The sequence below is a fragment of the Nycticebus coucang genome, chromosome 4 (genome assembly GCF_027406575.1).
Source record: "Nycticebus coucang isolate mNycCou1 chromosome 4, mNycCou1.pri, whole genome shotgun sequence".
Lineage (NCBI taxonomy): Eukaryota > Metazoa > Chordata > Mammalia > Primates > Lorisidae > Nycticebus > Nycticebus coucang.
The window spans coordinates 96297758-96312901 of record NC_069783.1 but is presented as its reverse complement, the minus strand read 5'-3'; the positions used below and the strand labels follow the sequence as shown (position 1 = coordinate 96312901).

General features: G+C 40.3%; 1 protein-coding gene and 1 non-coding gene across 33 annotated transcripts in view; one reads left to right on the top strand and one right to left on the bottom strand.

Moving 5' to 3' along the window:
• The window catches only part of MAP4K4 (mitogen-activated protein kinase kinase kinase kinase 4), a 209587-nt gene that overhangs the window by 14660 nt on the left and 179783 nt on the right, over positions 1-15144 (bottom strand). For 19 of the 32 annotated variants that reach the window (XM_053587160.1, XM_053587162.1, XM_053587161.1 and 16 more), the window contains 8 exons: positions 14728-14834; positions 13128-13279; positions 12403-12500; positions 9220-9395; positions 8639-8759; positions 7398-7589; positions 5262-5379; positions 4772-4942 (listed from right to left, as the gene is read on the bottom strand). In XM_053587160.1, coding sequence (XP_053443135.1) covers positions 4772-4942; positions 5262-5379; positions 7398-7589; positions 8639-8759; positions 9220-9395; positions 12403-12500; positions 13128-13279; positions 14728-14834 — 1135 coding nt within the window. The remainder of the gene's footprint in view (positions 1-4771; positions 4943-5261; positions 5380-7397; positions 7590-8638; positions 8760-9219; positions 9396-12402; positions 12501-13127; positions 13280-14727; positions 14835-15144) is intronic. The other 13 variants (XM_053587169.1, XM_053587170.1, XM_053587181.1 and 10 more) reach the window with 1 other exon arrangement.
• On the top strand, positions 1564-1670 carry LOC128585072 (U6 spliceosomal RNA). The gene has a single exon (XR_008379820.1). It is a non-coding gene; the product is annotated as a U6 spliceosomal RNA (small nuclear RNA).

Genomic DNA, 15144 nt, shown 5'->3' with positions numbered 1-15144 from the left:
GAAGTTCTAAGAACATCAGATTGGCATTCATCAGACTGTCCCTTGAGCCAACTTCTCCCTCTTTATCATTCACTTAATTTGCCAAATGCTCTTGGTTCCTTGGTCAAGAACCTTCATTGTCTGAACTGCCTTTAACATGCAGTGCAGACTACCTTATACTCCTAGGGAACTGGGCAAATACACGTTTGCCCCGATTCCCTAAAATGGGTAATAAACTCACTGACACAAGGAATAAAGCATTTGGGCTTTTACAAGTAATTAATCAATATTTTCAGGTAGATGGAATAACAGAGAAGAATATCCTGGTATATACACTCACCCATCTACCCTATTTACAGAGAATCTGAAATGAGTAACTGTGAAGGGAACAAGACAACAGCTCTCCTAAGCCCTCTCTCAGCGCTGTGTCTGTGCCACAATGAGTGGGTATCACCTCAACATTTAGAGGACAGTGTCTACTCAAGCAATCCTTGTGAAGAAACTAAAAGCACCTTTGGGGCGCTGAGGGAAAGCGGAGAACCTGGAATTTACATCTGTGCTGACACTGCTATGCAAACTCAAGTAAGAACTGCAGTGACTAAGGACACACATGGATGACAGAAATATATCAAAGCACCGTAGGCTCTCAACTACCACAATACCATTCCTGCAGTCCTCAGAAAATGCAAAAACAAACAAACAAACAAAAAAAAAAAAAAACAAAGAAATCTTTAAGAATTCAAGGGATAGGGTGGCGCCTGTGGCTCAAAGAGTAGGGTGCCGGCTCCATATGCCAGAGGTGGTGGGTTCAAACCCGGCCCCAGCCAAAAAAAAAAAAAAAAAAAACTACAACAAGAATTCAAGGGATAGACAGCTACAGTTTCTGATAATAGTGTGACCTGTTAAAAGTCCCCCCTTTAAAAATCTAACTCCACACACAAAGCCAGTCTCTACCTTGCCCAACAGTGCGCATTTCCCAAGAGCATCCCTGTGCACACACATCCACCTTGTCACAAGTGCTCTTTATCTAGTGCTATCTAAGACAGTTTGCTGGAGTCTGACACGACTCTATGAAACAGCTCCAGAAAATATGAGGGAAGCCTCTGGAATTTGGAAGAAAAGAGAAGGCCCCAGAGTTCATAACTACTTCTTCCCATCCAGAGTGACCTTTAAAATAAAAGTAAACCAGAACTCTCCCAAATGACCATTATGTACAGCATAAGGGAAAAGGCTCACAGACACATACGGTTTATTCTACCATCTATAATTAAGATGTTTACAATTTTCTACTGTGACATATATGTTCTTTGTGTTGTCCAAGAGCCAATGGCCACACGTGGCTCCCGAGTTGTGATAACATGGCTGGTGCAACTGAACAAATGCATTTTCTATGTTAATTCATTTACATTTAAATAGGTAATGAGGCAGTAGGTGCTGTGACAGTACAGTGATGGATGATACTGACATTTTATAAATCAGGGAACATCATAGCACTGAACTAGCATTTACAGCCTTATACTTTTTAAACTTACAGCAAGCTGTTACATTTTTATAAGCTTTCTTCTTTATTAGAACTATCATACTGTGCTCGCTTCGGCAGCACATATACTAAAATTGGAACGATACAGAGAAGATTAGCATGGCCCCTGCGCAAGGATGACATGCAAATTCGTGAAGCGTTCCATATTTAAAAAAAAGAACTATCATACTTATCAGATAATGATTTAATGCTAAGAAAAAAAACTGCTATACAATTTAAAAACAAATTTACTATCTGTTTAGGAAAAATTAATATTTAACATATGTGATATGTTATACTCATTTTCATATCATTTATTTTTCATATTGACCATTTTGCCCTGAGTACATCCCTATCTTATTTGAACGTTACGCTTAGTGTTTTCCCTGCATATACCTAAGTGAGGTGAGTCTGCTTAAAAGTTATTTGCTTTCAATTAGGAGAAACAAGTTCAAGAGATTTGTTGTACAACACAATGACTATAAGTAATAAAAATATATTGTATTCTTGGAAAAAAACGACATTGACTGCAGAAAAGACAATCATTTACTGATAGAGATGCTGCCAAAGAGTCCATTCCAAAATTCTATTCTGTACATTATTTCAATATATTCAGGCTTCAATATCAAGTAGATTTTTTTAAAAAATCCTCTGTTAAGAATCTGGTAGTTAACTACACAAAATATTAGCTTTGTGAAGAAATCCTATGCTTTATAGTTTACAAAAATAAACACCACCATAAACACCAGCCTCAAGATTTTACAATGAGAATGAAGAAATAACAAATAAAGGTGAAAAATCTTTTCATATAAACAGAAACTTCAGATATTTCGACCCTTATTCTCTACTTTCTAATTCTCCTTGATATATTTCCAAGAAATGCATAATTCTGTAGTAATAGTCAGAAGAATATAGACACAGTCACTGAAAAGTAACCACCTTGGAAATTATGGGCCTGTTAAAAAAAAAGCTGAGTTGCATGTAGCAATACATATTTTTGTAAATTCGCTTTTTAACCTTTCGACTATTAGATATAATTAAATAATGCTTATAATACGGCCCCCTACCCTAATTATTCTGCTAAGAATTATCATTGTGTTTATAGGAATCCTCTGTAGGACAATGGAAAAAATGGCTAAGACTTTTCCATGATTTAAACTTCCTTTAAGGCCAGCACAGTGGCTTGTGCCTATAACCCAACAAGTTGGGAGGCCCAGAGGAGGGGACTATCTGAGACCAGGAGTTCGAGACCAGCCTCTGAAACTGCATCTTTACAAAAGAAACATTTTTTAATTAAGCTGGGCATGGTGGCATGTGCCTACAGTTCCAGCTACTCAGGAAGCTGAAACAGAAGATTGCTTGAGCCCAGGAGTTTGAAGTACAGTGACTATCGCACTGTAGTAGAGCCTGAGCAACAGAATGAGACCCTATCTAAAAAAAATTAAAAGGGTGGCGCCTGTGGCTCAGTGAGTAGGGCGCCAGCCCCATATACTGAGGGTGGTGGGTTCAAACCAAGCCCTGGCCAAACTGTAACAAAAAAAAATAGCCAGGCCTGTGGCTGGCGCCTATAGTCCAGCTACTCGGGAGGCTGAGGCAAGAGAATCGCCTAAGCCCAAGGATTTGGAGGTTGCTGTGACCTGTCACAGCACAGCACTCTACTGAGGGTTAATAAGTGAGACTCTGTCTCAAAAAAAATAAATAAAAATGAAAAAAAAAAAAAACAAAAAAACCAAAAACCCTTAAATTCTATGATCAATATTATATAGGAAGACAAAATAATTAATTATAAATGTAAGAAATAATCATGTTCAAAAAGATGTGCTAAAATAACCCCAGCTCCAAGAGGAGAAAACTGCCCTATTAAAATATAAATATATAGCAATTTACAGAGTCAGTTACATGGTTACAAAAGAATGCCTGCTGTAAACACTTCTAAGGTAATAAAAAAAATCTACATGTGAATTCTACCACTCCAAAATAATGCTACTTACAATGTATTCTGAATGTAGGGCTACAGCTCTCACAGTAGATCTTGTAACTTTTCTGAGTCTAGGTCTTTAAGAGACTTACCTTCAACTTAACTTACGAGGTACCTAGGACTACTACCACAAACAGTTTAAGAAAATGCGCCACAAACAGTTTAAGAAAATGCGCCCCTACCCAAGAAGCCTCTTAAATACACTGACTTATAGAAACACACTTTGTGATTAAATCACTCCCATCTATTCTCTTAACATAGTAATAGAAAGTTTCAGGCATTTTAAAAAATACAGATTCCAGATACTCTCCTATTTCTCTTAGAAATACTGAATAATTAGATAAAGAAGGTTTAAGATGGTTTTTAAGAAGTCTTTCTAGTTAATAAAATATCACTTAGCACCTAGAAGGGGGTCCAACACTTTCTAGGAATTAGAGAAATAAAAAATGAGTATAAGATTATTAACCAAGTGTAACTATTTTGGATAAAAATGACATCATCTGCTAATCTGCACTATCGATTTCAGAAGAACTGACATCTTTAACATGATCTCTATACCAAACATATGTATGGTTTTTTTGTAAACACTCCCATGAAAGGCCTTTAATATAAACAAATCGATGGACGCTCCATTCCCTGCGATGGACCAACAGCAGCAACGTGCCAGTGACAATGCTGCTCATGATGCTTTCACATGATGCTCAGTCACCTAAATTACTAAGATTATCTTTACCTAGGAGGTTAGTAAGGAAAAGGCTTTATGGTATGATCACTGGGGGCTTTAAAACACTCTTTCATAGTGACAAGGGCAGAAATCCAGATCTCAAGGGGTCACAGAGATGTCACGGTACAGACAATACTTCCAAAAATGCTGGGCAAGAAGCGAAGAGGGGCTCTTGAGAGTGACAAGAGAACAGTCAAGAACAGGGAAAAGTCAAGAAGGTAGAGGAGGATGAAAAGTGAAAGGCTCAATGTATCAAATAACAGGCCCCCTCCTTCAACGAGGAACAAGGTCTGTTTCATCTTTTCACTTTTCTTCTTTACATGAAGAAATGGACATTAGTCATGCTTTCCAACATACCACTGCTGAAAGGAGTGCAAGTACACACATGGACTGTATCATTCCACTAATGCGCCACTCAGCCTAAGGAGATGGGCATCACAGGTATCTTCCACCTCCTCATCACCAACTCCTCAAAAAATACCCACACTATTTTAAAGCAGTCCTTTTCTGAAAGACCAGCACGCCCTTGGGTACAAAAATGAAAGAGTCAGAATAGCAGCAAGACACCTACCCCATAAGGCAGCACATAGAATCTCAGAGTTAAACCTCTTCTTGTATTTACGAATCTCCGGGGTGTCACTCTGTGGCCTAGTGTTGGTGGGGTTCACATTGACCACTGAGCCTTTCCGGGTAGGATCTTGCCTTATGGCTTCTGGTCTCATTCCATCACAGGAAAACCCCACTGAAACATAATACACAGGAAATTATTTTCTGTGTACACGCAATCCATGCCTCGCCCCATCCCTCACACTTCAAGTAAACATTCATACGCCATAACTGACATTATGTCAAGGAGAAGAAATTTATAAGAAATGTATATGGAAAAAGGGAACTGACTATGCAGCTCATTGCATATCAGGCAAATGCCAGTGGGAGGGGGCTTTGCACTCAAGGTCTCTGCCTGTGAACAATCATCATGCCATGCCTAAACCACTTGGAAGAGCAACTCAAAGGGACCTAGTCCTGTTTGTCAGCTGCTTCCTTGTTGCTACTGTACTTACCCACAGAAGTCACTGTTGTTCCACTAGATGGAGAAATTTGTAGTAATCTGGGGTCTATAAAAGGTGTAAAGGAGGAGGAAGATTTGTGTTTCTGGAGTGTGCTACTAGCGGACTGAGTCTGCAATGTAAATTTCAATTTTATTAATATAAATGACATTTTAAAAATGAACATTAAAACACATTTCAATTCAGCTTCCACACTGCACTACTTCCCAGTACAAAGCCCTATCCCTCTTATATCGTTCCCCAAAAGTGCTCTGCAGGGAGCTTCCACGTGGGCACAGCATACCCCAGAACAGGTGCTGCTTTATCTAGAACCACTGCAGGAGCCACAACTCTGTCAGACACACTGCTCACCTAAAGACAGTGATGCTGCAAGCTACCAATAAAACCTACACTTCATGCTCCCAAGCTTTCTTTTTAAAATAAATAATTACAATGAAAACTCCTAAAGGAGGCCTGAAATATCTTGATCTCAATTCACCTATTTCTAAATTTACTCTTTTACCCCCACAAGTTAATCTATGTTGGAATATTATCAAAATTTAATTTTACTTTTTTTAACTTGAGCCTCTTGCCAGAAAGCTACAGAAGCTTTGGCTACCGTTATTTTAAGTGCATCACCGTTAAACCCATACCAAACAGGAGCTCATTAGTGAAAGGTGCAAACAACCAAACAAGGCACATCTTTTTTAACTTTTAGGAGCACTAGTGTTTTGGTTAATAACGTAACTTAAGACAAAAAAACACAAAGAAAGTGAAACAAATTGTTAAGTGGAAATGTAATGACGATTAAAAACAAAACAAACAGAAAAATAAATAAACTTGCCAGTTTAGTGAGTTAAAGGTTGTAGTAAAATACTGAACATCAGAGCAAAATGGAGCAAAATTTAAAATATAAGGAGGAATGTGAGTGTAGGTGGAATATATATCTCGGGAGAAAAAAGAACATGTCTGATCTAGTGTTTTTATCCTGTACTATTTCACCCACTCCACAGGCACCCGACAGTCACTAAGTCTAAGAACCCAGGCCCTCTTAGCTCCCCACCCATGTGGGAGGCTTCCCTCCCTATCCCATGAGCCAGTGGCCAGTCCAGCTGAAGGCTAATCTGATGCGGAAGCTATCTAGGAAGCAGTCAATGTGTCCCTACTCCTTAGGAGGAAAGGATTTTTGTGATTCTAACAAAAGAACCAAAGTAGGAGTGAGCAGTCAGTTAAGTGCTTCACATTAACAAGACAGACTGAAGCTACACATAACCTCCCTCAACAGTTAGATAAATGCATTTAAACCCAAGCCTCACGTGGAACTGAATCACTTGTTTAGTTAAATGCAGGGTGTTTAAGGTGGGCTGTTACTGTACTTGGGGCTTAATAAGTCTGTTCAAAGAACAAAGGATCATCCAGCTAGCACCCAGACCGAGTACCACAGCCAAGACCTAGAAGCAAAACACATGATTTCTCAAACGAAAGTTTAAATAAAAACTTTGCTCAGATCTTTGTCCTTCTTGCTTAACATCCTAATTTTCTAGGTTTCTCCCCAAAAGATTTAGCTTCTGAAACTGAGTGATTGTGAATTTCAAGGAAAGAAATCCTTTTCAGAAGGTTGGTGAAAATAAGTTAAGAGTGATTAATCAACCACCACCCCTCAAAAAGGAAAAAAGAAAATCAAGCCCTGGTTTGAAAGATATTCTACTCCTGTCCAGGATAAGTCTGTCTAGGTAAGTCCAAGTCTGCTTAACCAAATTTTCCTATACTTTATTTATTAGATAAAACGGATGAAAAAGGTAGAATCCACAAATGATTATAAATTTCATGCCAAATACATAATGGGTCTGGGAACACTGCAATCATTTTATTTAGATTAAAAAAAATAAACTGAATAAAGAAAGCCATGCAACTACACTTATCCAGAAAAAAGTAAACAGTGAACTGGCAAGTTTGGAGGGAAGTTGATCCAGGGTTAAGGGACTTGTATGCAGATCTGAAACATGTTACTTGAGGTTGGGGAGACGGACAGGTGACAGAAAGCAGGAAGGGTAGGGAAGGGGGGTGTTGGGAAGGTCTTCTCTGCAAACTAGCTCCTAGGAAGTGCTGGTCTAACCCCAGGAAAGCAGCCAGCTGTGGTGCGAGACATACCTCATTAGCAGTGACCTTGTCCTGGGGTGTCTGTGGGGACATGGTGGGTGTCGGCTGGCTGGAGGATGGGGAGGAGGAGGTGGAGGAAGTGGAGGAGGAATGGCTTTGCTGTAAGAGATCTGGCAAGAGGTGAATGCGACCGGCAAAGCCATTGCTCTCATGATGGCTGGCACGCTTTTGGTCAACTGTACTCTGTAGAAAAAACAGGCACACTTGTCTCGCTCAAGCGCTGCTGAAATTGCCTACAACTCTACTGATACGTTAAGGTGCTGTGTGATTTACCAAACTCTGCTAAATTATCAAGGGAAAACCAAAGAAATAAGCCTGAATTACTCACACTTCCTTGCCAAATGCCTCAGTTGAGCCAACAGAATTCAAATACTTCATCCGGTGGCTACGCAACTCAAGTAGTGAACGTTTAATGTGGTCTCTCTGTTGTGCTGATTCTATAACCAAAACCACTATCCCCTTCTTTTTCTTTTTAAATCTTCCTGTCTAAAGGTCTAAAAGTATTATGGCTTCTCCTTTCCAGTTCTTCCTACTTTCCATCTAAATGCATTGCCAGAGCATGAGACACACTCAGGGCAAAGACCAAAATAACAAATAGGTGCCCTGTTCTATTGAAATGAGAGGCACATCACTTTAATTAGGCCTAAGCTAAGAAATTTACAGACACTTATAAAACCTAGTGATCCAAACTGAGCACATCTGGGTGGCACACATTTAAATACTCAACAGGTGAGAAAACTAACATTTTGCAACACAGAAGAATGACCTCCCAACCCTTGGCTCTCCAGGTCTCTAGGGCTGTGATGATGCTTGCCCTGCCCGGCTGACCCACTACCACAGTGGCACATCAGGTGCTCGGGCTGGGCACGCTCGGCAGGGCCACCGTGACTGCTCTGCTGCACCAGACATGCCTCCTCATTCTGCACGCCTGCTAAGAGCGCCCGTGGCTCCTCTACCACTCAGACACAGACTGTGAGACTCAGCGCAGTGCTCGGATGAGGGCTGCCGCAGACATGCAGGGAGCAGCGATGTGGGGTGGAGGACTAGGAGCTACCTTCCAGCATGCAGCACACACCTGCCTCCCTAGCCCCCAACACTCGACACTCTGCCCTCTGGGACTTGTTAACATGAAAACAGATGATGATGTAGAAACAGCATGAATGAGTGAATGAGCAGGTGGGTTAATGACTACAGGAGAAGCTCAGCCTCTGACAACAGAAAGACATGGGTACCTGGCGGACGATCAGCGTGCCCTCCTTGGACGGGGTCATGGCTGGCTCGCTTTCTACATCATCATGGACAATCATGGTTTTCACAGATTCTGTTTCACCATTGCTCAAATTCAGAGATGACCTATGGAAAGGGAAAAATGCAGAAGTGAAAGGCCTTCACCCCACAAATTGAGGACAGAATTTTCTCAAGGTCATAAAATAAGACGAAGCTACAGGTAACAAGTCTCCTCAAAAACAAACAAACAAAAAAGAACAAATGCTTAGTTTTCTCTCTTTAACAACAAATTTTCTTCTGACCAAAAAATTAGGACAAATATTTGTGGCTAACTAAAGTAGTTCTACCACACTGAAATTTCCCTTTCTTCATATCCTCACATTAAAAGGTAAAAAGTAAACCACATGCTGGGGTGCCAGGGGAAGAGGGAAGAACACAAAGGCTGCCTGCTGTGGACCCTGCAATAACTCGATGTTAATGCTCACGAGATTGTGTGACAGGTTTAAAAAACAATGTCTGGCTGGGGGTGGGGGGAGGAAGCTAGGAGGGAAACTCTCATCCTCTGTAAAATAGACTAAAAACTGACGCTGCTCTGGTGTCCTCTGGTCCAGAAGTGGACTCATCAGCCCCTTCTTGTTCCACGTCATCATCCTCCTCATCTGTCGTCCCAGACTCCTCACTGGATGAGGAATAGTCAGTCACTTTGTGAGGGGGCCGCACATCTTCTACTGCTCGAAGCTCTTTGGCCAGTGCAGTTAAATCCTAAGACACAGGACAGAAAAAGGAGAGTAAGGTGGGGGGCGAGGCAGTGGGAGAAAACAGGAAAGAATGAATTTTCTATCAATAAAAGTCCACAATGTTAGTTTTATGAAACTGTTTTGCAATTTACCAGTTTCATATTAAGGTGAGCTTTTACAGCTCTTGATGGGAAAAAAAAAATTTAAACATGTTTCATATAGTTCAAATTCCACAACAATAAAAAAGTAACAATCTACTTATGATAAACTGATAGCATTTTTTTTAAATATATCTGTATCTATCTATCTATCTATCTATATATATATATATGTAAGGCCAGCCACAGTGGCTCACACCTGTAATCCTAGCACTCTGGGAGGCCAAGGTGGGTCAATCACTTGAGCTCACGAGTTCAAGACCAGCCTGAGCAAGAGCAAGACCCTGTCTTAAGTTAAAAAAAAAAAAAAAAGCCAGGTGGTATGGCAACGCCTGCATTCCCAGCTATTTGGGAGGGCTGAAGCAAGAGGATTGCTTGTGCCCAAGATTTTTAGATTGCTATAAGCAATAATGCCACGACACTCAACCATAGAGCAACTGACTGAGACTCTGTCTCAAAAAAAAGAAAAAAGAAAAATACACACACACACATATACATAAAATGTATAATACATAAGACAAAATTCTAGGTCAGCAATGTATATAGACAGATCCTTGGGCTGTGTTGTAAAGACAACTGTCCATACAACAAAGTCTTCTTTTAAGGGTACTATCCAGAAAGCAAGCTTCTAGTTAAACAGGCCTGATTTAGAGTTATTTGAGGGTTGTATGTATGTGTGGGGGGGAGGGCATGTTTCTACAATTTTTATTATTAAAAATTTCAAACCTACAGAAAAGTGAAGGAAGAGTGAAGTGAACACCAATATATGCCATTCACCTATCACTTCACTGTTAATCACTTGCCCCATTCGTGAAAAAGGTTCATAACACATGAAGAGAGAAAGGGGTGACCAGCATGTGTTGTGGGTAGGAGCTGGTGAACTTCTCTATTGCCCCTCCTTCAAGTCGTAACCACACTGGAATGTTCACAACTCAGTGAATGTGAACATCAGAAAGAAATCTACAGCAAGGCTGGAAATGATGGCTTGCACCTGTAATCTCAGCACTTTAGAAGCCTGAGGTGGGAGGACTGTTTGAACCCAAGAGATTAGGACCAGCCTAGGTAACATAGTGAGACACTGTCTCTAGAAAAAACAAAAACGAAAACAAAAACAAACAAACAAAAAAGGAAACATTTTAAAAGTTAGCCAGACAACAGCATGTGCCTGTAGTCCCAGCTACTCAGGAGGCTGAGAAAGGAGGATCATTTGAGCCCAGGGATTGGAGGATACACGGATGTAGCAAACTATGCTCACACCACTGCACTCCACTCTGGGTAACAAAGCAAGAGTCTATATTAAAAAAAAAAAAAAAAAAAAAAAAGAGGCGTGGCACCTGTGGCTCAAGCAGCTAAGGCGCCAGCCACATACACCTGAGCTGGCGGTTCGAATCCAGCCCGGGGCCTGCCAAACAATAATGACGGCTGTAACCAAAAAAAAATAGCCAGGCATTGTAACAGGTGCCTGTAGTCCCAGCTACTTGGGAGGCTGAGGCAAGAGAATCGCTTAAAGCCCAGGAGTTGGAGGTTTCTGTGAGCTAAGATGCCATGGCACTCTACCCAGGGTGACAGCTTGAAGCTCTGTCTCAAAAAAAAAAAAAAAAAAGAGCGCAAGAGAGGAATCCAAAGTAAACTATATTCAAAGAGCTTTACTTCCTTTTACTCTTCTCTACTGTGGCCCTTAATTTTCATGAATGATTATTATTTATACTCTATATTTTCATATAAAACCCCCAATTCACTTCTTTGGGAATTTTATTTAGAAGTATTAACTTTTTAAAAAGTGGACTATGTAGCTATTTCTCTCTCTCATTTTTACAAGTTCAATATAGTTTTCTTCTTTTTCACAGTTCAGAGTATGTTTCTTTTCTTTGCACTTGAGCCTCTGAAATACAGTGATCAAGTGTTAGGCTTTCAATCTTGCTAGTTTGTGGTTACAGTTAATAGCTTTTTAAAATAACTATTTGAATGGAGCAAATGTTATATGCTAGGTAAACTGGAGTGAAAGTTTAAGAGTTCAAGCTGAACAGGGAGCAGGACTGCAGCTCAAGCACCAGGTGAGGGTAGAGGCAGGCGGAGTTCTGCCCTGATGCTGAACTCTTCCGAGGTGAGGCTTACCACTTCGCCCTTCAGTCCAGAGGCAGTTTCATGGAGTCCAAGAAGCCATCGTTGATGAAGAATGCACATTATGAGGAAGCGCCGCAGAAAGAAGGGGAGAGTAGAGAAGTACGGAAATCAGTTCAAGCAGGAAATTAAAACAGATAGGCATAAAATTCCACAGTGTCCCACAGTTATGCAGTCAGTTAACACAAGAGTTAAAGCAGCACTTAACAAGAAGAGTTCAAGCAAAACGTAACAAGAAGAGTTAAAGCAGAACTAGCAGCAGTTACAACTACCACTCCAGGTTCCAGATGGCAGAATTTAAGCAATAGGTGAGTTTAAGAAAGGGATTTCAAAAAATTTACTCTAAAAGCCAGTACTACAAATGCCCAACTCGTCATGAATAAGTAAAGGTTAATGCCAAACAAAGAGACAGAATTTTCTTCCTTTGGTATTTTTAAAGTTATCTATTTACTTAGAAGGAAATTTCACTAAATAACAACCACACTTTGTTGTGTTTTTCTTTTTGTAATGTGACTGACTACACAGAATATATGGTTGAAGCACTAAAACAAGTTCACCCTATTGAGAATTTTACATAGGAAATGAGATGACTAAGGGGAGAGGACAGACGTGTCTGGGGGTCAAGTCATGCCTTATTAAGTCCTCACACCTATGAGCAGAAGAGACTGCAAGCCTCTCAACCACATTATTTTTTAAAATAGAAAGCTCTCATTCAAGCCATTTGACATTAGACGAATTTGGTGCCATCCTTACAGCAGGCTTGAGAGGTCTAAAAACTTCTTTTTTGTCTTCAGGTTTTTTCACTGCATTTTCAAGGCGCTGAGATGGAGAGCCCTCAGACTTGGATGATGCTGTTGGGTTCAAAAAAGACAAGAAAGGCAGATACATATATACATACAGAAGCATGTCATAAAGCTGTCCCCCACCCCACCTACTCTGTCTGCCCCACTCATGGCAGTCCCAACGGGCAGGTCTGAACTCCGGGGCAAAGCAGGGGCCTAGAAGAGCTCTGGTGTCTTTCTGATTCCCTACTCAGAACCCTCTGTCACTATGCTCCACTTAAAATATGGTTCATAATCAAGGCCCTGTTATCAATAATACAACAGAGGGAATATTCACCAATTATTAAGAGTAGGTTAAAATAACTAAGACTGATGATAGTATAGGTCCTAGAGTCCATATTGAAAGAAATGGGTTCAAATTCTAGCTCAGACATTTAGCTGACTACCGTGGATAAGTTAGTTAATTGCATTAAACTGTAATAGTACTAGGCACGTGTAAAACTCTCAAAATTTACTCCTTTATGGTAAAAATCACAATGAACACTAGGGTCATTAACAACCTATACCCAAACGTTGTTTCGTAATATGCAGCTATACACAAACCACAGGTCTTTTTTAGAGACTAAGAAGGATTTCCAATAGACTGATCATAGTCCGGTGTCATTAATGGGAAAAGGTAAAGGAAAGGCAGCCTACATCTCACTCTGAAGCGTTCCCCGGAGCCACTCTGAGACCCAGGGTGAGACCCAGGTTGGGATCCTGAATTGCTGGACCCTGAGGAGCTACCACTGCCAGGTCTGGGCACCAGCTTCTCCACTCTCTCCCACAGAAGCCTGGGCTCAATATTGCTGTTAGAGAAGAAAAGGAGAGAAAAGGTAATGCATCTTCCCAAAATGCAGTACCAAATTATAAACATGTGCATCAAGTGATGAGAAAAATGGCCTACAAACAGCATTTAACATTAAATTCACCAGAAGTTATAATGATATCATTTATAGATTTTCTCTCAGATATCTTAATAAGCCAAAAATGCTAAGTGATATCTTACCATTAGCACCCTCAAATCTTCCTCAGGTATGAGGTGCATTACTATTGTTTGGTCTAGAAGTGCCACCACTTCTGTTGCAGCGACAAATTCAGTTCTTAATATTATGACAACATTCCACTTGTATAATTACACACAGAATTTTACCTGTTTTTAGGCTGTTTCTCTCACCCACCCACCCACTGCTACTCTCAAAACTTGACATTCACAAAGGATATTCCTTTGTATGAGTTGTGCTGGAAATGGTTATGAGAAGCATAGTTTGGGGTGGATTTCTTGCCCAGCATGTTTGCTAGGTAAGATTTGATGGCGCAGACTTAGGAACAGAAAATAACACAGTCCACCCTGGTCATCAGCAATACTAAGTAGGGATCTTTGCAGTTTCTGGGTTATTATCTATCCGACCACTTCAAGTTCCCTGGCGGAAGGTTAACTACAGATTCAGTGATGATCAAGTTATCAAATACTCAATATAATCATCTTTTCTTCCCTACTATAGTGCTAGTCGATGGACATTTCTAGGATGTCAAAAATGTTTTGTATCTGAGCTGTGTAATACTGTAGCCACTAGCTACAGGTAGCTATAGAGCACTTGAAATGAGGCTGGTGCAACTAAAAATGAAATTTTAACTGTATTTCACTTTATTTAAGCTTAAGTTTAAGAAGGCTCATGTGGCTAACAGCTGCTGTGTTGAACAGAGCAACTCTAGAATCTAATAAGCATATTATAAGAGAACTTCCATAATTGACCACCTCCTTAAGGTGATCTAATTTTCAAAGACCTAATATTTGCCACAGGTACACATCAGTATAGTGGCCTTATGCTGACCACCTCCACATGCTGAGCAGTTTGTTACAGTCCCTTAGGTGGTCAACTCACAGAGGTTCTACTGTATTTGGTTAGTTTACTCATTTATTGCAGTCAGTGACTTTCTTTAGTAACCCACATTATTACAAAAGCCTTACAATATCTTTAGATAAAACACACCCTTACATTACAATTCTAGGGCCTCTCCCCTTCCCTGCTATTTCTTCCACTCACTCTTAAGAGACAATTAATTTTAATTTCAAAATGACTACAATACGCATCCAGATTCAAACTCTCTTTTTACTATAGGTAAGTTTGATAACATTCATGTTAAAGTATTTTATGGCAAAACATCTGTGTTTATGAGCATTTTCATGAAAACAGACAACATAAGACTGTGGGAGACTACATGGCAAATGTGTTAGTCTTCACCTGTCATTTACCTGGTGGAGTTTCTTTGTCCTGCTTGGCTATTTTGTTGTCCACTGCCCTGCAGTGGGGAATCCCGACGGGATAGAACAGGGGAACGCGATGTTGTTCTCACGGGAACCTTTAGGTAGAAAATATAGCAATTGAATTATTGAAAACAAGAGGAAGAGAAAAGATTTCCCCACCAACCCATACTTCTGCAACAGTCCTAATTACATTGGACTTCCTATTACCAAGAGGCAGCCCCCATCTTTCCTTCCCCCTCCTCCACTGATACAATGTGGACAGAAAACATATAGTCATGGGCATCTAAGGAGCCAGTAAAAAACAGCCTTTCTACACTCTTGGAACATTTAAGTGATGTCTGGACTGAAGCTTGGTAGCAGGGGACATATAAAGCATTTTGCTAAGATAATGTGAGAATCAAGAAA